Genomic DNA, 26873 nt, shown 5'->3' with positions numbered 1-26873 from the left:
TTCCAATCTCTCAGCTTCAGGTAGTACTTGGAGAAACCTATCTTTCAATAGAACTTACCTCTGAGTAGAAATTGTTAGGATTGTGCTGTATGTATCTATGTAAGTCATAACACCAGGAACTGACCTGACAGTATTTTATGGCTACTTATGGAAACACAAGTGGTCAGAAAACAATATTCTATCAAGAAGGGGGGAATATTGGAGGTGTGATGGCTTTGTAGTGTGTACCCAAAAACCGATTCAGTAAGTATGTGCGGGTATGAAAATGACAGCCACATTAAAAGGACATGTACCTGTTTCATCTTCAAGCAGCTGTGATGTGTGAAGGCTATTGCACTTCACAAAGTGTTTAACGTGAAGGGATCTTCAGTCCTGATGTGTCACCAGCTTTCTCTGTTCAGAGCTTTTCTCACCTCTGTTTGCCTGAGGAGGTGCTAGTCGCATGTATGAATTATCCATGCTGAAAACCATAAAACCTGGGGCCGTTGCCATTCCCTGGATGTAAATGTAGGCTGTGTATAATCCTTCAGGCATTAGGCAGCGCAGCTGGTGTCTTCAGGTCTTCATCAACGTTTATGTAATCCTGGTCGACAAGGTTTGCTGAGTTGTGCAACATGTTCTGACTTCTTGCCGAATGTGTAAAACCAGAGAGGATTGGGACATTGGCTGCCTCTGTTAGGGGAGCAAAGAAGCACTACTGACTAACCATTCTGTATCTTTCACGTCCTGTTCAAATAGCAGTGTTGTTACCCAAACAGTTTTCTGTCAGGAGGATCTAAGAAGATACTATCTTCCCTGCCTATGCTTTTCTTTTTAATACCACCCGTAAAAGTTGTGGAATTTCACACTGGCCAGCTACATGGTTTTACTGTAAACATTCTTGGCAGATGCCAGGCAAGAGGATTTCAGGTGGGTAGGCAAAGAGATGTCAGCAAGGCAAAAGAAAAGAAGAATAGGTGGGTCATTTACCATTGCGAAGAGCCTCCATATTGAACCTGTTTGTGTGAGGTACATTGCTGTGTTGCCATTATGGCTCTGTGGCACCTCCAGGCTCAGACAATGAGTAGACTACTTTCAATGAGGTGCCCTCCAGATATTATTGGACCAGAACTCCCATCAGCCCCAGCCAGCATAATGGGAGTTAAGAACCAACAAGGACCACCTCTTTCCATATGAACCTACCCAAACCCTGGGATCATCATATGCCTCTCCCTTGAGGAGTCTGGAGGGTGGTAACATGAGAATGGGCCTTCTCTGCAGTGGCTCCCCATCTATGGAATGTTCTCCCCAGGGAAGTTTGCCTGGTGCCTTCATTATACACCTTTAGGCGCCAGGCAAAAATGTTCCTTTTTAACCAGGACTTTGGTTGATTTGATTGACATCCTATGCCCGTTTAAAATGTGGGGGGGGGTGTTTGGGGGGGAGGGGAGTTATTGAGATGTTTTTTATTATTATTAATTATTGGTCTTGTATTTTGATTTTATTCTGTGATCCGCCCTGAGACCTCTGGGTATAGGATGGAATAATGATGATGATGTCAGGCACCACATTGGCTACCTCATGCCTGCGGAATACCAGCCATTGGATGCAGGGCAACAATGGGAGATCTGGCAGTGACTGACCAGAAGTAAGACCTTGGGGTCATTGTGGATAACTCGATGTTGACCCAGTGTGCAGCTGCAGGTTAAAAAAAACCATATTCCGTGTTAGGGCTCATTAAGAAAGGGACTGAAAATAAAACTGCCAATATCAGAGTTTCATTGTAACAAATCTATGGTGTGGTGACATTTGGTGCGGTTCTGGCTCCTCACATCAAGAAGGCCATTGTAGAGCAGGAAGAGGTTCAAAAAAGGGCAACCATCATGATTAATGGGCAGGAGCAACTCCCCTATGAGGAAATACAGCAGCATTTCAGGTTTTTTAGTTAAGAGGTGAATAAGATGACTTGGTAGAGGTGTATAAAATTATGCACAAAGTGGGGAAAGTGGATAGAAGAAAGTGTTTCTCTTCCATAATATTAGAAAGCAAAGTGAATCTGTGAAACATGCACACTGTAACTTTAAAGCACCTCCAAAATAGATTATTTCCTTCAAAGAATACCCTCACAGAGCTACTGTTCCCACCAACTCTTACAGTGCCCAGAATTCACCTGAAAAAGAAAAAAAGTGGACTTTGAATGTGCTTTAAAGGTGTAGTGTGTGCATTCCGTGAACATTTGTCAACTCAAGACAGACAGTACATCTTCGCTCAGTACATGCCGTATTTTTCGTCCCATAGGACGCGCCGTCCCATAGGATGCACCTAGTTTTTTGGGGGGGAAATAAAGGAATTTCCCCCCTTTATTTCCCCCCCAAAACCAGGTTGGGGAAACCAAACCAGGTCGGGGAACAGCGGTATGGCGGTGCTCCGCCTCCCCGCTGTCCTCCTAGCTTGTGGGGCTGGCCGATGTCTGCCCAAAGCGCGGGGCGCTCTGCTTCAGGGCGCCCATGCACCAGACAGCAGGCTGCTATCCGCAGCGTGGGGAGCCCTGCGGGAACTCCCACGAGCTCCCCAGGCTTGCTGATAGCTTCCTGAAGCCTGGAGAGTGAGAGGGGTTGGTGCGCACTGACCCCTCTCGCTCTCCAAGCTTCAGCGAAAGCCTGTATTTGCCCCATAGGACGCACACAGATTTCCCCTTCATTTTTGGAGGGGGAAAAGTGCGTTCTATAGGGCGAAAAATACGGTAGTTAAACGATGGAATTTGTTCCCACAATATGCAGTGATGGCTTTAAAAGAGGTTTAGATAAATTTGTGGAAGATCAGGCCATCCATGGCTACTAGCCATGATGACTGTGTTATTAGATGCAATATGTCTCTTATTAACCTATCCATTCTGAAGGAAATCAGCCCTGAGTGCTCACTGGAAGGACAGATCCTGAAGCTGAGGCTCCAGTACTTTGGCCACCTCTATGAGAAGAGAAGACTCCCTGGAAAAGACCCTGATGTTGGGAAATATGGAGGGCACAAGGAGAAGGGGACGACAGAGGACGAGATGGTTGGACAGTGTTCTCGAAGCTACCAGCATGAGTTTGACCAAACTGCGGGAGGCAGTGGAAGACATGAGTGCCTGGCGTGTTCTGGTCCATGGGGTCACAAAGAGTCGGACACGACTAAACGACTAAACAACAACAACAACAACATGTCTCTTATTACTGTTTTCTTGGGACTCAGGAGTGGGGAGAATGGAAATCCTGTTTGTGGGCTTCAGGACAGGAGGTGAGGACAGGATGTTGGGCTGGGTGGCCTGATCCAGCAGAGTTCTTCTTATGTTAGATGGTAGCTGTGCACTCAGTTCTGTAAAGGCAAGACTTCTACTGATGTGCTCCTTTAAGCTTACACAGTGCTAGCAGGAAAAGGCCAGCCTAACCTTATCAACCCATCTCTTGTTTATGCTTTGAGATGATGGCTGCATTAAAGCTCATTTTACTGCACAATGCTAGTAGGTGAAGAAATGCCCGCACAGCAGTTCCCAAATTGCTTACCATGCTGGAGTCCACTTGTCTTTATTTGGATTTCAAGGAGGCTCTTAAAAATGGCTGGACTCACGCTTGCATCCGGAAAGCGGATTTTGATGATCCATTGGCAACATCCTTTTTGCAAGTTTAAAACCAAATACCTTTTCTAATGATAACACATTCAGTTGCAGAATCTGAAGGGCGGTCAGCGTACATTTTTGGCCCAGTTACTGCTGACAACTTACATCTCGCCTACTTTGTTATTAGTAATTTTTCCTTCCCCAAGGTCTTGTCTTCTGACAAAGGAGGAGACAGATGTGGGAATTTTAAAAAAGAACAGTGAAGCTGTGAAATTGTGCTGATAGATAAGGGTAAAACTTGCAAGTGTTTGCATCTTTGGTCACTGAAGCATTCATGTATGGAAGAGAGGTTTTCGTTGGAAATATTTTCATTTCTGGATTGATGGCCCCAGAAGAGAGAGGGCATAAATGCAGTCCTAGGATCATTGGGAGTTAGCCCTGGGACCTGTTTTCAGTGGAACATATGACGAGTAAGAATAAGGCAGTCTCTCTGAGCTTAGAAAGTGTTATTTTCCTTACTAGGTTCCAATCCCACTCAGCTGGGAGTGGGGAGATCATGTTCTCACAAACATACAGTTATCATGTTTTTGTACTCAGTATCATTTTGATCTGGCGTGTTTTTTAAATGCTCTCTGGAAGACTCATGGCAGAGAAAAGCTTCTTTTGACCAGTACACTCCCTATTTACCCTAGAGGTAAAAATGTTGATGTCTTTATTAATGTCTTTTGAATGCTTCTAAAGTATGCAGAGGGTTCTCCTCCAGCCCTTCTTTTTATTCCCTCTATAAGGTGAGTTGAAATAATTTCAGTTCTGTCTGTTTACATCGACTGAAATTCCCCCCACCCACCCCAGTTCCCCTTCTGATCTTTATTTATCTCCACAAACAAATGTTTTACTGTAGTTTCTTTTTTTTCTTCTTCATAAAAAGGGGTGTGTTTTCTGCCAATGCACTTCAGCCATTACGGTGGTCTGATTCCTCTCTTTGTTTTGTTAGGCTGGGCTTTTGTTGTAAGACCTGCATTTGGGTTTCCTGTCAAATGAAAAGTGATCTGGACGCATACGGGCTGGAGAAGGATTTGGAGATTATCGTATACTCTCTGTATCACTCGAGGAAAAAAATAATTAAAGATGGTAAATCCCAAAGCCTAATGGCTGCAGATGCTAAACCCCCTGCTTAATCCTATATCTAGGTTGCATTTGACTGGCCTTCTTAATCGGTCATTTCTTCACATGATCACATCAGTAGGTATATGACACTAGCTAGTTCTGTAAGCAATAAAGGCAGCATATATTCAGGGCTGCATACATTGGACCCAAAGAACAACTAAATTCTTTCATCCAAATTTTGCAATCCAAATAAATTTATTAAACTTTTAAGATGTCACGGGACTCTTCATTATTTTTATTGCAGCAGATGAACCTGATTAATACATCATCATCATTATCATCATTACTATTATTAGGCAGCCCTGTTCAGGGAAGTTTTTAATGTGTGACATCTTAGTGTATTTTTGGTCTTTGTGGAATCCACCCAGAGTGGCTGGGGAAACCCATCCAGGTGGGTGGGGTACAAATAATAAATTATTATTATTATTATTATTACTACTACTACTACTACTACTACTATTCTCCTCCTCCCAGTGGCAGACCTTGGGATCTCAAATTTCAGTGGCGCCCTGTGTGATGCCATAAATTGCCCACCTTCTCATGCTCCATTCTAAATTTCCAGAGTCTACTGTTGTTCCCCTGAGGCTTAGTTCCCAGTGTGACAGAAGCGGTCACACTCCCTGTAATCCACCTCTGCTCCTCTTCCACCCTTTACCATAAGTTCACAGGGTGGAGAAACATAAAAAGATAGTATTACAATCAATTAAAACAGTTAATCAGAATAATGGGGTGGCTCCTAACATCTTTATATACCTCAGGTGTCGAGGGCAAGGGTAAAGAGATATATTCACATCATATGCCAATGCAAATGCAGATGGATTTATTTTGCCCAATTTATTCGGCTTCCGTTCTTTGGATTTAGGATTTTATGAGCAAGGGCTGAAATAATGAGAAAGGGCAAATGAACGGAGAGCAATGAAGGACACTGGAGCCTATAACTCTTGAGAGTCCTTGATCATTCCACGTCTCCTTGCTGGAGGTCCCTGTTTCAATACGTGCTGCTCAGATGTTTCAAGCTTTCATGCATTACTCCACACAAAGCAGCATTTTGCACCAGCAGGCAGTGGGGGGCTGTGCTGCTTACCCAAATTCCTAATGCTGGGGTTACTGCTATTTACTGGCAGGGAAAGGGTGAGGTGGCAGGGAAATTGGTTCCACCACTGCCCCTGAACCATATCAATCTGCTCCTCCTCCTCCTTGCCCGTTTCCCTGCTTGGTAACCAGCAGTGAATCTGGTGTTGGGAAGCCAGGTAAGCAGTTTAGCCCACCCTCCCTTTCCAACCATTAGCGATAGAGATCCAGAGTGGTGATGCTGGGCAAGAGAGAGACTTGGATTCAAATTCTGCTCTGCCATTAACCCTCCTCCTCCACATTTCCCCAATTTAAAGTCCAGTCCTTCATATTTCCACATCACTGTGATTTGTTTTATTAATTTTATAAAAAAGGTTCTCGCAAAACTTTGCCAGCATTTTAGTGTACATTTCTCCTACCACACACATTTTTCTATGCAATTTAAACGAGCACGTTTTTGCAAACAATTTCCTCTAGTAGAATGCATTTTTGTATATATTTTTCCACGAATATGTGCATTTTTTTGCACAGTATTTGCTTTGAAAACTGCAATCGCAAAAATTCAAAGAACTGTGAATTTCAAAGGATACCTGCCCCCCCATCCCTAACTGCAGTCTTCTCTTCCTTTAGGGAGCTTTAGTACGGAAGCGCACTTGTCAAAAGACGCTTCTTAATGACCAGCTCTATTTCCTCAAGTGTTCAGTTGCGTCTCCCCCCTCGCTGGCATGAATTGTAAGTCATAAAAGAAAGCTGGCTCTATTCAATAGAGAAAGACAGCTCAGGACAGCCTCTTACTATGTATAGAGAGTCTAGAGTAGCCCATGTGGCCTCAGATGCTGCTTCCCATTGGTTGGCTGTGCTATCCATCACATGGTTCCTGAGACTACTGGCTCAGCTCTCATTGCTACACATGAACAGATGTGCTCGGTCTGGAGGGACCGATTCATTTCTCAATGGAAAGCAACACCACCTTTAGGCTTTTACTTCTCTTTTTCTGTGTAGGATTCTCAGCCCCTGTGGACCAAATATTTGGAAGGATGGAGAGGAGGTAAGTGATTTTGTCAATATTTATAAATAGCACGGGTGTAGCTGAAATAATGTTGTTTATGCATGGGAGACCTTGTATTGTACATTTGCAAGGTGGTTGGCTTTAAAAAAAAACATATTTTTTTTAAACGCGAAATTAATGCAAAAGCAAATTGTTTCAGCCTTTAAAGATTCTGTAAGCTAGTTCTGTAAAAGCAGGCTTATGAACTTCAATGGGACTCCTCTTGAGAAACTGTATTGTCAATTGCACATTAACGGGATCCTCTTTCATGTGATTTTATAGCTGAAGCTTGAAGATGAGAGACGAGTCTCTTTTGCATTTCTCTTTGCTTTTGTGACTTCACCTTCCTTCTGAAGTGTTAATAGCAGAGATATAAATAAAACAGCGTAGGTGTAAAACATGTTTGCAGAACACATTGTCGATGGCATTTTTAAAATGAAAAACACACAAAAGGAAGCTTATTGTATGGATGTAGATGCAGTTTGAGCTTCATACAAAAAAGAAGACGCAACCTAATCTAAGCCCTCCTGTTTTCATCGCTGTGAACCTGTAACACGCTGTTTCATTTGTGCAGTATAAATGGATCTCAGACATTTCAGCAGGTGTTGGGAGTCGACTTGAGGGAAGCAACAAAGAGAAATAATCATAAAGGGGAAAGAGCTAAACTGAATTCTAAGTATTTTGTATTGCAGCCACTAATACATTTAACATATACAGATCAGAAAACACTGATGAGGATCACACAACTACTGATGAAATCTGTGCATTTAGGGTAACAGGGGCATGTGGTGATTTGCTTAAGCTTGTATTAAGAGATCTGTGCCTTGGCTAACTGATGAATTAAAATGTGCTGTAACATTTAAGTTGTTTGCTCTGATGATGGTAGATTCCCAATTAAGAAGTGTTGCACGTCATGGAGTTAGGTGATGTAACTTTCAAAGAACTGAATTTTAAAAACAACAACTTTACAGGGTCAGCTCACAAGTTGGTTCCAGATGTCTGATTTTATGTTGATAAAAGCATGGTCATATGCTTGGATTAACATGCATGAAACATAATTTTGAGGTGTGGTGATTTTTAAAGCTGACATGTTCATTCCTCGACCATTAACTAGTAAGTAGGAGGTACTTAACTAGTAGTTTTACTTGATACTATTTTAAAGTTTGCATTATCTTTCAATGTATGTTAAATTTCTGCAAAAAGCAAAGATAAAGGAGTTAGGAAAGCAGGTTAAACCTTGCAGGAGCTGAGCTCATAAGCAAAACAAAGTTCCTTGTAAGAGTAAAGGGCCTTTTTCAATTAAGTGTCTGTTGAAATTATTTATTTTATTTCATAACATTTATATACCTCTTGCTTGTAAACAAAACAAAACAAATCAGAACTTCATAAAGTGATGTGTGTCAGTGATGCTGTCCTGAATATATTGTACCTACTGCGTTGTGCCTATCAACTTTCAAGAAAAATATTTGTGGAAAATATATCTATATACTGTATGTCTTGAAAGTGATCTGCACTGTTTGGAAAGCAGGGTTCTCTTTGAGTCTGGAGTCACTCCGGGATAACGACGACCAATGTCTGTGGTTTGCCAAGGGGTGTGATTCTTGATTTAGTGCCAAAGTCACTGGGGAAACTTACACCTGGAAATAAAAGCAGGAGGTCCTTAAGGGAAGAGGCTCCTCTTCTCAATGGAGGCTGAAATTATTGCTGTTGTATAAGAATATACAACGGCATGCGTATAAAACACGTATTCTTATATATCTCATTGTCTGCACTACTAAGGTTGCTTCAAATGAAAGTGTTTGCATGTTGTGAGTGTGGAGAATCGGCTTGCCTGAATTCCAGGCGCCTCATCTGGCCTGCATGAGCCCAAATAGACAAGCAGAATCACCATGAGCAATGGTAATAAATAAAACGAAAATATCAGCTATTGTGGTGTCCCCATGTAGGAAGCAATTCTTTGAGAGACTTTATGCTCAGCTTCTTGTTTTGGCATTAATAGTGGCTGAAGATGCTGCTCTTAAATCCATCAGTGATGAGGCAGTGCTAAGGTGGAAAGGCATTACTGGTGGACATTATCATAGAAACAGAGAATTGTAGAGTTGGAAGCGACCATGAGGGTCATCTAGTCCAACGTTCAGATAGATTACCACAACTATACAGCCTTCTGCTTGCTGCTGATGGGATGTGCATAAGCATTGGGATGCACATCCCTGTGGGGACCAGGGACCTGGTATAAAGCAGGTTCCTTCCTGTTTGCCCATATAACCCATTACTGTCTACTCTGGCTGGCAGTGGATCTCCAGGGTCTCAGATCTTTCACATCACCTGTTATTTGGTCCTTTTTAACTGGACGTGCCTGGGAACTGAACCTGGCACGATTTGCACGTCAAGCTTATATTCTACCATCTTAATTGTGATATTCACTTAAACGCAATTGTACTGAGCCCAGTAAGCTTTTTAAAACACATAGTTCAAAATCAAACAAAATAACCTACTGTTATATTATACAACATACAAGTCCTTATCATTCCTTCTCTTTTTTTGCAACATCATATCCCTGGACCATCTGTGATTCAGTCATATTAATTAACAAGTTCATTGCTAACAAACTCTATCCTCTTGCATGACCTTTTTTCCAATAAGCAAACCAGATTTTGTTATCTTGTTGATGGATAATGCCATCTGATAAGTAGGCACTTATACTCTTTTATACATATAATCTTACGTAATTGGGCATTACTTAGTGATTAGCTGTTCCAGTGCCATTCATTAGAGCTAAGCCAATTTCAGTTCTGCTAGTGACAGATCTGGAATAGATGAGATAACCAGCGTACAGGTATTAAATGATATAATGGGCCTAGTATTGCTCTGTTTACATCCAGATTGCATTTTGCTTGAAGGCCCAAATTATATAACACATGGATCATGGGCTGTGTACAGATTGCTAGTTCTGCGAAACAACTGAATTGACTTTCCCTACTGTGGCATCAACTCTGATCCAATGTCAGTAATGTTGTAACTGTACAAAGGTCATGAAGAAGGGGAATAGCCTCACGGAGTGGGGAGCCAGTAGCAACTGCTTCTTCTAGCTTCATACATGTCAGTGGAGAGATGAAATTAAGTACCGGTAGATGGGATCCTGATTTGTCTTTTCAGGGTTCAGTTTGAAATACAATCAAAATGTCAGAAAGCAATTTGACCAGAGACAATATAGAACACTCACAATATAAACACAGATGCCACAGGCAATTACAATCTCTGAAAGGATATAATTGATATATAGGCTATGTATGTGTATATTTTATTTGTGTCCCTTCGCTGCAGAAAGGACCTACCCATCTCATATCTCCAGCTCTGACCTGAATGGAGAATTTGAGAAATGTCCATTTTACATTGCCTGTAGCTCCAATGCTAAGGCCATCTTGTTTGCCAGGGTCTGGCTCCCCTCTCATCATGGCAAGGAGGGCAAATTGCTGTGCTCAGTGTTATGGAGCTTTGTTTCAGAGCCAAACTTGGGCTGTGTATGCACATTGAAGCACATGCCTTCCCTCAAAGAATTCTGGGCACTGTAGTTGACCCCTCACAGAATTCCAGTTCCCAGCAACCCTTAACAAACTACAGTGCCCAGAATTCTTTGTGGGAGGAAAATGTGTTTTTATGTGCTACATGGAGTTACATTTACAGGTAGGTAGCAATGTTGGTCTGCTGTAATAAAATAAAATAAAAAGCCTTCCAGTAGCACCTTAGAGACCAACTAAGTTTGTCATTGGTATGAGAAGTGAAGAAATGTGCATGCACACGAAAGCTCATACCAATGACAAACTTAGTTGGTCTCTAAGGTGCTACTGGAATGATTTTTTTTAATGGAGTTACATGTAACTTTACCCCCCAACAAATGGCTTTTAAAAATAAAATGAGAAAATGAAAACCAGCCAAGGGAGATGGCAGTCAGGAGTGGTTGGAAGGGCTGGTGGTTGCCATCTCTGTTTCATCTTAAAATTACTCAACCCCAGTTGCTTTTCTCCTTATAGGGAAAAATATAGATAGACTTATATGTTTTACACTGCAATGGAAAAGCAGTTTGAGAAGATGATTTTGACAAGAAAAAGAGTGGTCAGGATAACATTAAGCGCCTCTTCTCCACCTGTTCTTCCTTCGTTCTTAAATATAGCCTCCAGTGTGTGCTTAATTCACTAAAATAGGGGAAAAAATGTGCCTGGAAAAGTTACTTTAAATGTCACATAATATGTATTGTATCCCTTAGATATGTTGTTATGGGAAATATACAGAACCCACAGAATGAATCCTAGGCCATGTTAACACATTGCAAGACCTTCACACAAGCCCATGGAACATGCCAGCATGCAAAGAGTGTGTCACGGTGACGAGGACAGTCTGCAAATTGCAAGGAAACAAATAACCATCCAGGCTTCTTTGTGACAAACACCACCTGCTTCCCTAGAGGAGTGGGAAGCTCGCTGTTTGTATCTGTCAGTCTGTGGCGTTCTGCAGAGGCTCGCAGATTACTCTTGCCACCAGGTTTCTAGCAGAGTTATGCATATTTCATTGGGGAGTGCACATTTAGCACTTTGTGGATGTTCTCCTGCTGAGAGTAGAATCTTGTTACTTTGGCGTGAAACACGGTTTCATTTTCTGGTGGTTTTCTGGGAGGCAGAAGGCAACCTCCCATAAGTGTCAGATTCTAAACCAGCATCTCATAGCAACTGCTCAGGGACACGCCATACGCCTCGCTGGGCGTCTAAACAAGCATATCCACCTTCTTGCTGTGAATTGATGTTTCACACCAATTAGGCTCCTTCTGAGACGAACTTTTCAAATGTGACATAAACCTTCCTTTCGTTCCAAACATCACACGAAGGGCCTTCACAGCAGCTGTGCTGGAAGTGCAATTCTCCAGGTGCTCCTCTAAACCATATGGCCTGGCTATGTCCTCTTATCTCACATTTCTAGACAGATGCAATTAATCATATTAATTTTGCCCCTGGCACATTTTGCAGCTTTCTTTATCTCTCTTGTATGTGTTATCTGTCTAAAACATGGGCACTCGCTAAGTACCAAGAAGCGTTGATGTGAAGGGTATCGGTAAATTTTTTTAAAAATCAGCAGGACTACAGAATATTGTCAGATCCCTCAGGCTTTTGTAATCTTCTATTTTTATGACATTAATATTAAATCAAAAGGGCATAAGAAGAACCAGCTGCACATGTCCAAATGCCCATTTAGTCCAGCATCCTTTTCTCACACTGGTCAACAAGATGCCTCTTCTGGGAAACACTCAAACAGCACGTAAGCACCTAGGAGGTGACATCTAGGGAGGCCTGGGGGGGCAAGGGACCCCCAATATTTTCAGGGAAGGGCCAGACCCCCCATTCCACGGCAATCCTCAAAAGGATGTGCAAGGGTGAAGAGGCTTTGCTCTGCCACATCCTTTTGAGGATCACTGGGCAGGGGCGTAGGAAGGGGTGTGTGGCCCAAAACGGCAGCATGGGGCTTGTGTCCACCAGGCAGACTCTGTGGGCAGCTTGCCCTGCCCCCGTGGGTGGCTTGCCCCGCCCCTGCCGCTCCTGCTAGCTACGCCCCTGACGCTGGGGCGCCTTCCCAGAAGTTCTTAGGCCCATTGTTCTGAAAGCAAATGATGGATATTCCAATAGTCAGGATGTACCAAGGAGACAGTGTTAGAAACAGAGATATGAAAGCTAGGAGCTAAATGGCACCTTACACCTAGGTTATGGATGCAACAAAGGACAGTCTAGGCACACTTTTTTAATAACAAGAATACAAAGCTGAAAATGAATGAACTGCAGCCAAAACATTATGTTCATTTTTCACATGGCCTAGTTCTTCCCCTAACTATCCCCCTAATATTCTTAAGAGGGTCTCTTCTCTGGTCTTCAGAGAGTAGCTGGAAGTGGGGAGGCAGTTTTCCACTCTGTAGTTTTTATCTGAAACCTTAGGCGCAGTACTGGGCTCAGAGCTCAGAAACTATTTGTGCTAATGAAATTCTGAACGCTGCAAGGAGAGAGTGGACAATAGTCAGTGTCTGCAAGAAGGCATCCCAAGGTGCAAGAAAATGGACCTACTAGCTATAGCCACAGAATGGACAACATGGTGGCTAGTTGAGGCTGTGTTTTCCATAGCCTTTGAGATTTCATTTGCATTTAATAAATGCATTGTTTTTCAGGTTATCTTGCAGCTCTGCTTTACCTAAACACTGATCTGGTTCAGAAGTTGAGAGAATAGTGCTGATTTACTGTTTTGTGTGTCTGCTTTGTTGCAGTTTCTTTGCATTCTCTGACCAAGACTTGCTACAAAGAAATGGTAAGGTTTTCAACTTCCTTTTGAATGAAGTGGCACCAATGTTCTTGGTCACTGTCTACAATTTATGATTAAAAATAAGTATGGAAGCTTTTTGTCCATATGAGAACCTGACCAAGGATTTAGGACATTGTGTGGCCTTAGTTCTATGACAAGAGTCTTCCTTTGCATAAAACGGTGCCCTGGCTATGGTCTGCTCTGACACCTAAATCATGTTCCAAAACCCAAACTTAGAAAAAAATATCCAAACACCGCCCCCTGCCAAAGTTTCTTTTTTTGATGTACCGGTATATCAAAGCACAAATTGCTTTGCCATTGCTGGGTTTTTTGTGTGCTTATGGTACACGCCCACACCCACACCCACACCCACATATACATATACATATACATATATAATTTTATGTCGGCCTGTTTCTAAGCTGATTCTGAGTTTTTATGACACTTTTATGATATTATTTTATTGATTTTACTGTATTTGTTGACTTTTGGAAATCACCCAGAGAACTTTGATTGATGGACAGTCTAGAAACAGGATGTACAAACAAACAAACAAACAAACAAACAAACAAACAAACAAGATGAATAAAGCCTCCCATTTAGTACTGACCACACTGAAACACTGTGTTCTTACTGCAGTGTAAATACTGTATACCCTTTCCTCTTCCTGTGGGTGGGACCAGGTGTGTCTAGAAGTAGAGGTGGCTAAGCAAAGATGTGCAGTGCTGTAGCCTGAGAATGATAGGAAAAATGGAACAGGAGGGAGAGCATCTCAAGATGTTTATGAGCACCTGCTCACAGTGTAACTGGCATGCTTAGCTGCACCTTGGAGAAAGTCCCAGTATCATTAAAAGGCCCAATTTTGATTAGCTGTTCTTTCTCAAGAAAGAAGAGGGACATACATGTACTTCCTATTCTATCCAAAATTCAGTTTGTGGCATATTTGGAAAAGGGAAGACAGAATTAAAAAATGATGGGTGGTATTCAGCTAACTTTTACTCAGGGTAGATATGTCCATCATGTTCATTATTTTTTACATTAAGTAATGTATGTTGTTGAAAGGCGTTCCAGCCTATAGACAACATATATTTTTATTTCTTCTTCTTCTTCAGGCCGACGATATGATGGCAGTGTGAAGCCAAAACTTAATTTACAACAAATAGCATTTGCACAGGTATGGAGGTACCAGGAAACTGGATTGTAAGTTCTTCCATGATGCACATAACCAAACTTTTCTTCTGAATTCTATAGGGTAGCTGTTATGCTGGTCTGAATTTTTTTTCAGTGGAATATGTAGTTTGTGTATTGGAAAGCTGTTATCTTTTTCAACCGTGGAGCAAAAAATTAAAATCAAAAATCAAGGTTCCGGATGTATTTTGAAAGGTGCTTGGCACCTTTCAAGTTCCGTTTGATTAGACCAACTTTTACTCTGGCACAGTTTCCATTGACTGCAAAGGCAATGCTGTATAATCAAGAGACATTAAGATCTTAGTTGAAAATATTGGGGCAGAATGCATAATTTCGGTGCAGCCTCTGAGTTTGTAATCTTGGTGTGAACTTTGCTTGGATAACACATTACTTACTACCGTACTTAAAAATGCAAGGTACCTGTTTCAGTGACCATACAAAAAATATTATACTAATTCTCAGAACCAGGGGTTCAAAAGCTTTTAATGACGTATGCATATTAAGCTTTGCATTTCCTCAAAACTTAAAAGTCTGCAAATATCTGAGCTATGTACTTGAACAATTAGGGGGTGTTCACATGTTATCTTGCACCTGTGCACAAGTTGTTTGTACCTTTGTTCGGCTGCTACTGAAAAAGAATCTACCGTGATTCTTTCCCTTATGTCAGTTTTCTGCCCACTAAGTCATTAATGCCATGTTTTCTGTGTTACTCACTGCTGACCTAAGATTTGATATCTTGTGTTCCAAGTTCCCACAAAACCACTGATAGCTTTTAGGCTTCAGTTTGAGAATCTATTCCCTAAGTGGACAAGCAAATAGTTTTGTTTGGATCTAGACAAGAAAGATAAGCAGATTTTCTTTTCACCACCACACTTCCACAAAAATGTAATTAAAATTGCTTTTTTTCTTTCTACATTTCTATTTTCTACATTTGTTGAACTCCTAATCTGACTTTTACCACAACACAATGAGTTTCACAGAAGTATTTTTAATGAGCTAAGACATATTCCTGCATAATGGTGTGTAGGGGGAAAAACTCATGTCCTTCATATCACAGATGAATTGTCCACATTAGATGATCCGCAGTTGGAATGTCATCTGGAAAAGCAGGGAATAGTTAACCTGGTGCCTTCCAGATATTAGGAACTGCAACTTCCATCAGCTGCAGCCAGTATGACCAGCGGCCAGGAATTATGGGAGTAGTAGTCCCATCTTTGTAGCTCCACATTGGCTGTCCCTGAATTGTTAATGTGTGTCAGGTATGCTTTGCCAATGCTCATGAAGTTCACCTGAGGATTATTATTTTAGCATTTCTGTGGCACATTGCTAACAACATATATCCCATTTTATCCATGCAGAATCCTGGAAGCCAGTTTTAAAAACTGTCTGGTGAGCTTTTATGCCTCAGCCAGGATTTGGGCTTTTGTGTTTCAAACCTACTCACCTACAAGTCTCTGCTTTACACTGAGCCTTGCATTGGGAGTAGGGAAAGTAAACTACTGCTTTTCAGCATACTCCATAAACCCTTTATGGTGAAATGCTTTATGCTGAAATAACGGGGACTGCATTTGGCTTAAAGATTCAAAGATAATTTGCATGCTGCTATTGGTATTAATTGTTTCATTGCAAAGGCAGACCTGCTAACTCTGAACTCTTCCTTGATTATATGCAGATTGTGAATTACAATGGAAGCAGCAAAGAGAATTCAGAGAGAGAGTCTGTCATCCACACTCACTACAGCCCTCTCAACATCACAGTCAATGGAAGCCATTGTATTCTTTTTTGGGCCAGAAGGATCATGATTAGGTTTCAGAATCACACACAGCTGGACCTAACAGACAAGACATTTGGTGTCCATGCCACCGTGGATGTTGCAGATTCAAACTGCAGTGAAGAAAATGCAATGTAAGATTATGACCTACTGTGCTCATTAGTTCCTTGTGCCTGGTGTACAATTGAAGCAAATTTAGAAACACCCACATAGTATTGTCTTTGCGTCGGTGCAGCCTGTGATGCTATGTGGCTGAGCTGTTTCGATGGCTTGAAATGTTCACCAACATCCCTATTGCTCAAGCTATAAAGTTAATAGAGTATTTGCAGTCCAGCTTCTGTGAAAAAGGTAAACCTGCCAGTTTATCTGAGATGAACATTTCACACAGGGCCAAGAGACAGAAAGAAATAGGTTTGTTGTGCATGCTGGGTGGACTGGGGAAAGGTTCCAAGATGTAGGTGAGAGGAAGGACAGAGAGCCATGAGCCAAGATATCTGAAGGAAGGATGCACAGCTAGGCAGTGGACTGAAAAACTGGAACCTGAGGGAAGGGTAGGTGAAGAAATGTTGGTTTGGGGAAAGAGGGAAACCGAAGCAAGAGGAGGCTAATTATACTACAGTTTCCAGAGTTCCCTGGGAAGAGGAATCAATTTTCAAACCACACTGGGAATTGTAGCTCTGTGAGGGGAATAGGGACCCCCCAACAATTCTCAGCAGCCTTAACAAACTACCGCTCCCATAATTATTTGAGGGAGAAGGCCATGACTGTTGAAAGTGGTATCGTAGTGCTTTAAAGGTATGTGTATTGTGGCCTAAGAAAGAGCATGATTCCCAGCTCCCTCAGTAAGGTGGTGGCGCAATCCTTCCAAATCCTTCATTGGATTTGGAAGATCTCAATAAATTTAGGCTAGTCACAGTTCTCTTCCGGAAAGAGGTTCTTCAGCTGATGGTCATTGACCAGAATCTCTCACAGTTTGAACACACCTGGTTCCTTGGCCGTCCTCCAAGTGTCTCCTTTGCAGAAGTCTGGAAGGTTGCCGCAAGAGAGAGAGGGGGAACAGACTTGCAACAGACATTGATATCTGGTTGTTAATTTATAGCCTGTATGGTTTGCTGGTTTCGTTAATGGCTGTTTAAATGGTGCTTATGTGGATGGTTGGAAGTTTTAAACAGGTTCAATTTATTTATGATCACTTTGAGCCTGTGGTTTTATGGAATTGCCTCAGTTTTTATATTTTACTGTCCTGCGCAAACCCCCAGGGCCATATGTTATGAGATGGGGAAAAAACCATCAAGTTAGCTTGAGGGAAGTCTTGCCAGCCTTGACCCTGTGGGTGCCATGGCACCGGCAAAGGGGTTCTTTACTGTCTCCAGGCACCATAATCCCCAAATTTTCAGCTTTCATGCTTTTTTTTTTAAAAAAAGGAAGTTTCTTGCATTTGTAGAACCTGATAAATGAGGCAAAACATACAGATGCAATTCTTCTCATTATTAGCCTGCTTCACCTTTTCAGTGTTTAACTTTGCACCCCCTCACTCCCCCCCAAAATGAGGGAAAGTCCCCCCCAAACATATTCTAAATGTGCAGATGAAAGGCAGAGAGATGCATTGGGGACAGAGAGGGAGAGGCACGTGTGGCCTGTGTGTGAGAGGAGAGGGAGGGAAGGAAGGAAGGGGCGTCTGTGAGAGGGAGTCAGCAGTGTTTGTGTGAGGGAGGTATGATTATATGTGATTATATGATCTGTCTGTATGGGAGAGGGAGAGATGCATTTGGGGAGGGGAGAGAGAGCTATGTACATATGAGGCGTGTGAGTGTTGAGTGAGAGTTGCCTGTGTCTCCGTATGTGTGCTGGGAGTGTGTGCATGTATGTGAGGCAGTGACTGCAGTGTCACCCCTTGTATGTTTCTCCTGGTACTAGGGAACGTTCCCTGTTGTGACTAAAAAGCAGCAGCATCACTGTGTGTGCTTGTGAGGGATCAGTATTGTGTGACCTCCACAATCAGGACCAGCAAGAACTCTCTCTAATTTTATGTTATGTCATGCCCCCATGTCAGTCATGTTGTGTTATTCCAGGCTCCCAAATCCGGCACTAGGGCCTACAGCACTTCCTCAAAACTCAAAATGTGCCCACTGGTCCAAAACGGTTGGCAATCTCTGGCTTGAATAATATAGTTTAGCTACCTTTCTTCTTTCTTCTTTTTCACATTAATGGATCTAAGCTGACATTGTTCTTTTTTGTCATAGGCTTTCGCTTAATTTTGGTGACATTGACAATTTGAAGGGATTTGTCATCAGGTATGTCTTCAAACATGAATTCATTTTTTTTCTGGATCAGGAAACATCTTATATTAAAGCCTGTTTGAACTGTTTGCTTATCACTAAGCAAACTGGAGGGTTTAAAGCATTTTAGATAGTCCTATAATGGAGGAAAATGCTGTCATAAAACACTACCTTAAAATACAATTCCATTCATTTCTGTAGGAGTGTTAACCATGTGTCTAACTCTTCCTCACTGAAATGAATGGGGCTTAGAAATATTTAACTTTGACTGGCAATGTGCTTGGTGTTGATAGCCCCAAATGTGAATTTTATGAGAAGCAAAATTCTGTCCTCAATTGACTGGAAATGCAAAGAGGTTTTTGCCTGACTCCATAATACAACTTGGTATTTCCCCTTGGTAAAAAGTAATGGAAGGAAACAGTGAGATTTGTTGCATCTAAGACTCTGTTTCTTTTATTTCTCTGATTCCTCCTCTCCCAGATTCATGCTGACCAACAGTTATTACAAGCTGTCCATTCAAAACTGGTTTACCTTACATAGAATCCAACTCATTTACAACCAATCTGTACAAGCAACGTTCAATGCGACACGAATACATGCACCAGCGAGCTACTCCTATCACTGTGAACATGTTAGCAACTTGCAGAGGTATGATGCGCTCCTGACGCCCAGCTCCACAAATGATGCAGCCAAGCTCTGGGAAGTCACTTTTATTGACTTTCAGGTAATATGAGGAAAAACCAAAGCAAGTACATGTGGTCAACCTGTGGTCCTCCAGGTGTTAATGGACTACAACTCCCATATTCCCTGACCTTTGGCCATGCTGGCTGGGGCTGATGGGAGTTGGAGTCCAACAGTGTTTGATGGACTCAAATTCCTGCCCCTGATGTGCATGGTGGCAGCAAGAAAGCTTAATGATCTACTGAAAGCAGATTACGATACGATAATCTTTATTGTCATTGTCCCATAAGTGAAAAAGTTGAACAGGAAAGAATGTAGTTTCACCTTTGTTATATGACATGCAGTACAATTGTAAGCATATTTACTCGGAAGTAATTTTCATTATGTTGGTTAAAAATATATATATTGTAAAGCATTTTTATTCCCCATTCAAAAGGATTACAAATGCCAATGATAAGACAGTCCCTGGCATCAAGTTTAGAATCTAAAAGACATGGAGACATGGCACAAAGGGAAAAAGGGTTAGGAGGGAGGAGAAAAACAAAAATCCAGGAACTTTTTCTTAGTTACGTTCAATGGGACTCTCTAGGAAATGTGTTTAGCACTGTAACGATAAAATTGTTTAGGGTTGATTCATTTGTCTATGGGGTGATTTTGGAACAGCTTGCAAGACAGGGTTTAGGTGTTGCTGGACTACAGTTCCCATTGTACCTGACCCGATCATTGGCCATGCTGGTTGGGGATGATGGTTGAAGTGCAACAACATCTAGAGGGCCACAGTCTTACTACCCATGTTGAATAGACGTTTGTTGATGACTTTGATTGGGCTTCATGTGCAAAGCAATAATACTTTCTATGATGTTTGGAAAATCTTCATGCAGGACTATGCTCTGCATCCCCAAATATCTGCCAGTCAACTTCATGGGGGAACATAAGAAGAGCCTGCTGGATCAGGCCAGAGGCCCATTTAGTCCAGCATCACAGTGCCCAAGCAGATGCCTTTGGGAAGCCCAAATGCAGGACCTGAGCTCAACATCCCTCTCCCCACTTGTGATTCCTTGGAAACGAGAAGTGATCCAGAAACCACATAAATCTGAGCACCTATATTTAACCTGACTTGCAAAATAATCCTAAGCATTTCAACGGAGTAGCAGTGAGGCCTACTAAGTTTAACAGGGCTTAGTAAGTATGTCTAGAATCACATCCCATGGCTAGCTAAACCCAGTGCATTTGTCACTGAAAATGACAGCTTCACATTTATCTTTCACTCCTTTTAATGTTTAGGTGGGAAAATACATGACGTGGCATCACCATTATTCTTTCTCTTCTCTCTCTCTTTCTGTCTCCATGTGGGCTGGGAGGAAGCAATAGCATGTTGCCATTTCTGGTGACAAATGCACATTTCATAAAATGTCTAGTTTGAGCCTTCCTCTCATTGCCTTGTTTTATGTGGGGATAGATCCCTGATTGCTCTGCCTTCCACAATTCAGTGATAAGGTCACTCGGGTCAGTTGCTGAGGTCAGCTAAGGAGAGGATATAAGGGCTGCTACTGACTCTTATCTCCTTATGAGGATCAGAGGAAAGGGCGAGAGGGCAAGCCTAACTGCTCACTCCAAAAGAGACAATTTAGCCACCAAGGAATCTCCCTTTGTGTCACCCCTTCTTGTGGGATGTGGAACGAGCCAGCCTCCTTCCTTTGAAGTTGCAGTTGAAATGTGTAGCTGAGAGTCTCAACAGCCTCAAGTTCTGTCCTGAGGCTTTTACTCATCTGCATGGTGGGTGCTGGAGTCTAGACATCTATCATCTGTTTTTGATCACAGAACACTGTGGGGAGTTTACCTTCTGAAAAAAAAAAAGGTCAGGTGGCAGCTTCTGTACTGTATCAGGATAGCCATATCCTCAGCTGGTTCCCTATCGGGTTTTGATTTTAAATATATAACTCAACATTTTTACATGAGAATATTTCAAATCTTAAACTGATTGTGCTGTTGGGGAGAGACTCTTTTTTCCTCACTTATTTTTACATGTTGGCTAGGGTGCCCATTCCTGTTTTTCAGCTTCTACAAGAATAAATTTCTTCCTGGAGAGAATTTGTATTTTGAAACTGGCTGCTGGGCTCCTGATTCTTCTGTGTTTGATGGAAGAGCAATCTGCGCACCTCGGGTTGTTGTGCTCATGTCCTGCTCACAAACTTTTCACTGGCATTTGGCTTGGCCACTGTGAGAACAGGATGCTGGGTTAGATAGGTCATTGGCCTGATCCAGTAAGCTGCTCTTATGCTCTTATGTATAGGCCCATTACCCAGTGTCTACTGTAGGTGAGCTGACATGTCGCCCCTCAGATAAATAGCAAAATCATCTCCACCTCTGTAATGGATTTTTCTAGAGTTCCTGCCTTTCTCTTTCTCAACATGTATAGCATACACACTCACTTCAATCCAGGTGTAGTGGGAGGTTTTGCTGTTTTGACTCCTCCAATCCTAACCTGGTTTGATAAAATTAACACCCTGGTTCTGTGGCTCAATGGGCTATCGACCACAGCTATTTTCATGTATAGTTTGGGGATCAGCGGAAGAGTCATGAGCAATGTAAATTGGGAAGGGGACATTATTGAGCCCCTGTATTAACTTGGTTCAATGATTCAAGATATTTCATACCACTTCTAGACAAGAGCAGGGGAGGTCTGTGGCACACAGTCATATGTTGCAGTGCTCCCTGGCTCAGCAGGGCCTATGTATGTTTTGTAGAGGACACTATTATATCAGCTCAGATCTGTACTTGACTTGTGGTGCTCATTTTGAAAAGGTTGGCAACCGCTATTCAGAGGGTCTTTCTGGTAGACAAGGGTGTAGGACAGGTGACGAGTCCCAGGGAGATAAGGATAGAACTCCAAAAATGCTGTGCATGGAACAATGAGTGCTGCTTAGTTGCAATTCTAAAGGCCCTTAAAATAACTAGAGATGGGTGAGCACCCCATCCCTAGTGGGGAGGAAGACCTACCGGTATTTCCCCCAAAGTTCTAAACATATTAATAATTTGCAGCCCCCCTGTGATCTCGCCAATTCTCTTACTTGTTGTGGCATCTTCAGTGCAACTGTTGTCTCTCTCCTTTCATCCTGTACTGCTCCAGAGGTAGAGAAGAAGGCATCTGAGGCCTAGCTCTGTTTTCCACTGGTAGGGCAACCTGGGCAGAATTGCATTGCTCTCCTGCCTTGCCAATACTGTGTGCCACTTCTGGTTGCTGAGAGGGGAAGGGGGAAAGCAGCAGGGAACTCGGCATGATGCAGAACACATCTGATGCTCTCTGTGCCGTGCTTGCACTGTGCTGAGCTCCCCACTGCCGTGCCTCCTCCCACTCTCAGTAACCAGAACATTGACCTGTGGAGTCCTGTCAGCCACACCTGGTAGGGGCCTTGGGAAATGAGGTTTCCCCAGGGCACTAAACAAACATCAGGTGGGAGATATTCTTCCACAGCTCAGGTTAAAATCAGAGCCGAGTAAGAACGTCACAATATTTATCCTTCAAAGAAAGCTGATGCATTCTGAGAGTTATAGCCTGAGCCTGAGATGTATGAACAACTGCATCACCCACAGCATCAGCACAAGTAAATTCTGCAAACCTTTATGTCTCTATCAGTTGATTATGGGTTGCCTTGGTAGCAGACAACAATAAAATAGTATGTTTAAAAGCCAGGCTTACACTGAATTACAACAATTGATGTTCAAGAATCTTGATTGCTTGTCAAGGCCCCCAAGCCAGCCCCCCCCCCAGAAGAAATAAATTCACACAGACATAGATTTTGGTTTAAGGTTAATGGGCAAAATTTAGGCCGCAACTTTATTGATTACAGCAAATGTGAGCGGTATTGGCTTAGCCATTGGCAATAGACTATACCTGACTCCTGCCCACCTTGCAGGGAGTCAGGAAGGGTAAACCACCAGTGAGGAAGCCACATCGGGGAAACCCGTCTGCAGCTCTCCTCGGTGTTCCCAGAGCCTGGCATGACCCTAGCCCCTCAAGCGGACTTCGGACAGGATCCAGGCCCCAGATTCCTTTAACGGAATACCCTTGAACATGGAGGGGCAGGCGATGGCTGATCTCCCCTCCCTCCCACATCAATAAACAAATGCCTAACCGCCAAACCTTACAAAGTTGTGATGATTGCTAAGAGGTAGTTGAAAACCAAGTGGCCAGTGCCAATCTACCAAATGGAAAAATTCCTATGCTTCCCAAGACAGGCAACCAAGCAAAGTCCAAAGCAAAAGGAAGGGTGGGCGGGTGTTTGGCAACACGAAGCAGGTGCTCAGCACACATCACGCTGCTGCTTTTATACCCCCCACAATCACCCCACTCAATCGCGATTGGCCAAAAGAGGCCTGGGGTGATCGTAGTGCCACCCTGGCGTAAAGGGCATCACTCCCCCCACGCCAGGGAGGAAATTGTATTGTGGGCCCACCCGCAACCAGGACCATCCTTTAAGATGATCCAATTTAGCAATGGGGAGAAAATAATGACATGCCTTTAGCCAGGAGAAAGAGGATTTTTAATCCACACCATTTTATTCTCTCAACAGATTCAAGGATTCAACATTGAAGACGGGCAGTTTGCTTATGCCAAAGACTGTGCCTCTTTGTTCCCGCCAGCAATTCTGATGGGCCTGGTGATGTCTCTGATTTTGCTTCTAGTTCTGGCCTATGCTCTCCACATGCTGATACACTTGAAATCCCTTGACAGGCACTATGAATGCAAAGCTTCTCCTGCTTACTTCCCACAGATGAAAGATATTGATACAGTAGATGAAAAAGAACCCCTGAGAAACAATGGGATTGAAGTATATGAACTTAGAAGCCAACAGTACTCAAAAATCTATATTTAGCAGTTGTTTTTTTGTTTTCCATGGTTAGGCAGCATACTATTCCTGAGGAACTTTCGCATCATGTGGGCTCATGCTAGGATTTTGAGCATCTCAACTTTGATTTAAAACAAGATTTCTAGTTCTCATGGTTGTAAAGAAAAAAATGTGGAAGTGTTACAACAGTGTGTGTCCTAATTTCTCAGAAATTCAGAGGCAAATCAAAATAACACCAATTTATATTGTGGTTCCAATAGTGTAAGTAAACAGCATGGTTTTAGAAGTGACAGTCTCATGGTCAGGAACATTTTAGACCTGTCATATTGAGTGTGTGGAATCTAGATGCCCAGAAAACTCAGCTAACAAAGTGGGAACTTATGACACTTCAAAAACTGCCAAGACTTCCACTCCAAATGAGAGGAAAACATCCCAGCCAAAGTTGCATAGCAAAAATTGAAGCTTGATCAAGCTTCTTCAGAAGCTAGAAAGTGAAGACTCTGCTCTTTTTTCCCCCTTTTTCTTTTTGCCATGACATGGGAAGACTCTGAACTACAGTTTTGCATGAAGTGAAATGACCTGCTCTACTTAAAGGTTGATGAACAGAGATTTTCTGGTTCTGAAATTGCGCCAATCTTTGGGCAGAAGGAAACAGCTGCAGACATCCTTAACTTGGAGGCCCTCCAAATGTTTTGGACTACAATTCCCATCATTCCCATAAATGGTCAAGTAGTTACTTGTAGTCCAAAATGGTTGGAGGGAATCAGCTTGGGGAAGGTTTATCTTAAGTGCCCCAGTGAGCATCTCTCTTTCTGCAACATACATATGACTCCAATTTCGATGTAACAAAACATGTTAATTGCTGATCAACTGCCAAATGGTGCGTACCTATTATTGTATCTTTGCATTACAGAAAAGTGATATTTCTGCTAATCAGCAAATGATGTGCTGCTTCTAAAGATGTTATGCAAATTGTGTCAGTTACATCTCAGTGTTATGCAGATTTGCTGTGGATCTCTTATCTTGTGATGCTTTTCCAAGGGTGCCCTCAGCACTGCGCAGATTTCTCACTTCTCTTGTATCTCAATTAAGTTATCAGCACTTTCTTTTTTGATGTTCCATTCTAATACTTAGCTAAATGTTTTTTACTACATGACTTCTCTGATAAATGATCAAAGGATATCAGACTGTTGGCATTAATTTCAAAAAATGTGTCATTGAGAACAAGGTAAAAGAAAGATCTCAGCGGGAAGGAAGAAATTAATGTAACGAAGATTAGCTCTGATACTGTAAAAGTAAAGCCCTAGTCTTCCCCACTCATTTACAAACCTTTGCAAATCGCGTTTCATAATGAAGGCTTTGAAAACACTGAATAAACACCCCTTCAAAAGCAATAGGCCTCTTAGCAACAGTATAAAGAGAGTCCACTGATGGAAAGACTTCCTTAACATGTAGAAACTAGTTCAGTACTAATTTGTTAAATTAACCAGTTTTAGGTCAATCTTGCTTCGAGGTCGAACACAATCTGGATTTCTGTGATATTGTACTTGGGTTCCCCTGGGTTATGCAATGTAACCATCACCCTACCTTTAATGCCATTGGGCTCCCAAGAGGCACTTTAGGTGCATTCAAGTGGGACTTTAGTCCCCACACTGCTAGAACAGAAGATCCTCACATTACATCAGCTACACAGCTGCACCTTTAAGTCAGGGGTGTTCTAGATCCTTATCTACCCCCATAAGCTAAGTTTGACAGGTGGATGGAGCCAGCTACCTGCCAATCACATGACATCACCATGATTTCAGGTAAATAGCATATCGGTGGTGCCTGCCAAATCCCTTTGGCCCCACCTTCTTTTTCTTGTCCCATACCTGACATCATATATCTCTATGGATACAAGGCAAAGCCCATAGATCATAAAATCAAAAACTTGGAAGGTACCCTGAGGATCATCTAGTTCAATCCATAGCTATCAATGTTTCCCTTTTTTTAAGGGAAATCCCCTTATTCCGAATAGGATTCCTCACAAGAAAAGGGAAAAGTTGACAGCTATGGCCCAATCCCCTGCAATGAAGGAATATGCAGCTGTCCCTTGCAGGAATCAAACCTGCAACCTTGCCGTTATCGGCATAACACTCTAACCAACTGAGCAGTTCGGGCCAAATGGGGAAGCCTGAGAGGCCCAACTATTTATATAGGCTGGAGCTTCCCCACCACTGCTTTGAGCGTGGACCTTTTCCTTCACATGTATTACCAATGTGGGAGGCCTGAGCCAGATCAGGAGCCTACCATGGGGGATAAGGAGCTTTATAGCTTTGTGCTTGGGATATGCATTGGGAACTCCCATTTGCTGATTTTCTTGTGCAAATTGCCCGTGAAGGGAACCTGTGACAGATCAGGATCATAGCCAGGGCCAAAGTCCACAAGCTGAAAAATAAAGCTAACAGAACATATCTTGACAGGGGTTTTTTGTGGGAAGAGGGCACAAAGAAGATGCTTTCAGCAGCCCCCAGCCTTGGGTAGCACCACCTCTTCTTCATCGCTGTTGCTGTGGCCGTGTTCACTTGCTGTTTTGTTCTGGGCAGTATCTGGAAGGGACTGATGCTGCTTTTTGTCATTCATATCACTCCTCCCTCACTTGGAGAGGGTAGGTGAACAGGAAGCAGCAGCAAGAGGAACAGCAGGGTCAGGGGGCTCTTCTCTTTGGAGTTGTGCCTTGACAGGTGTCCCCTGATCTCAGTACTTGACACTGACCCTGTATCCGGGGCTTCAACATGAGTTAGTACAAAATGGCAGACACACCACAAAATGATTTGCAAAAACCTGTGGCTGACCATGTGGAAGGTAAAACAAGAAGAAGACTGGACTATTGCAGAGATGGGATCCTATATGTACAGCATGTTTTATGTAT

The 26873-nt window shown here is 42.6% G+C and overlaps 1 protein-coding gene across 2 annotated transcripts; it reads left to right on the top strand.

Annotated features, from left to right (window-relative positions):
- The first annotated feature begins 6684 nt into the window (after positions 1-6684).
- LOC309380419 (V-type proton ATPase subunit S1-like protein) lies at positions 6685-25144 on the top strand. 2 transcript variants are annotated; one of them, XM_081930278.1, is made up of 7 exons: positions 6685-6860; positions 13159-13199; positions 14306-14367; positions 16054-16286; positions 18396-18446; positions 18912-19155; positions 23687-25144. In XM_081930278.1, exons 1-7 carry the CDS (start codon positions 6766-6768, stop codon positions 23987-23989), a joined length of 1029 nt encoding a protein of 342 aa, XP_081786404.1. In that variant the 5' UTR covers positions 6685-6765; the 3' UTR covers positions 23990-25144. The 2 variants fall into 2 exon arrangements, with proteins under 2 accessions (XP_081786404.1, XP_081786405.1); XM_081930279.1 differs by having other exon boundaries at positions 6832-6860; positions 14306-14393.
- Positions 25145-26873: the final 1729 nt, after the last annotated feature.

Source organism: Podarcis melisellensis (genome assembly GCF_964234715.1).
Source record: "Podarcis melisellensis genome assembly, chromosome: 11".
NCBI classification, from domain to species: Eukaryota; Metazoa; Chordata; class Lepidosauria; order Squamata; family Lacertidae; genus Podarcis; species Podarcis melisellensis.
This window is presented reverse-complemented; position numbering and strand designations above follow the sequence as displayed.

What these genes read in the sequence shown, in the direction of transcription:
- LOC309380419 (XM_081930278.1), top strand. Translation starts at nt 6,766, where the DNA reads ATGGAAAGCAACACCACCTTTAGGCTTTTACTTCTCTTTTTCTGTGTA. An exon ending in AACAAATAGCATTTGCACAG is followed by an intron (nt 14,368 to 16,053) that starts GTATGGAGGTAC and finishes GATTATATGCAG; the next exon opens with ATTGTGAATTACAATGGAAG. An exon ending in TCACTTTTATTGACTTTCAG is followed by an intron (nt 19,156 to 23,686) that starts GTAATATGAGGA and finishes TTCTCTCAACAG; the next exon opens with ATTCAAGGATTCAACATTGA.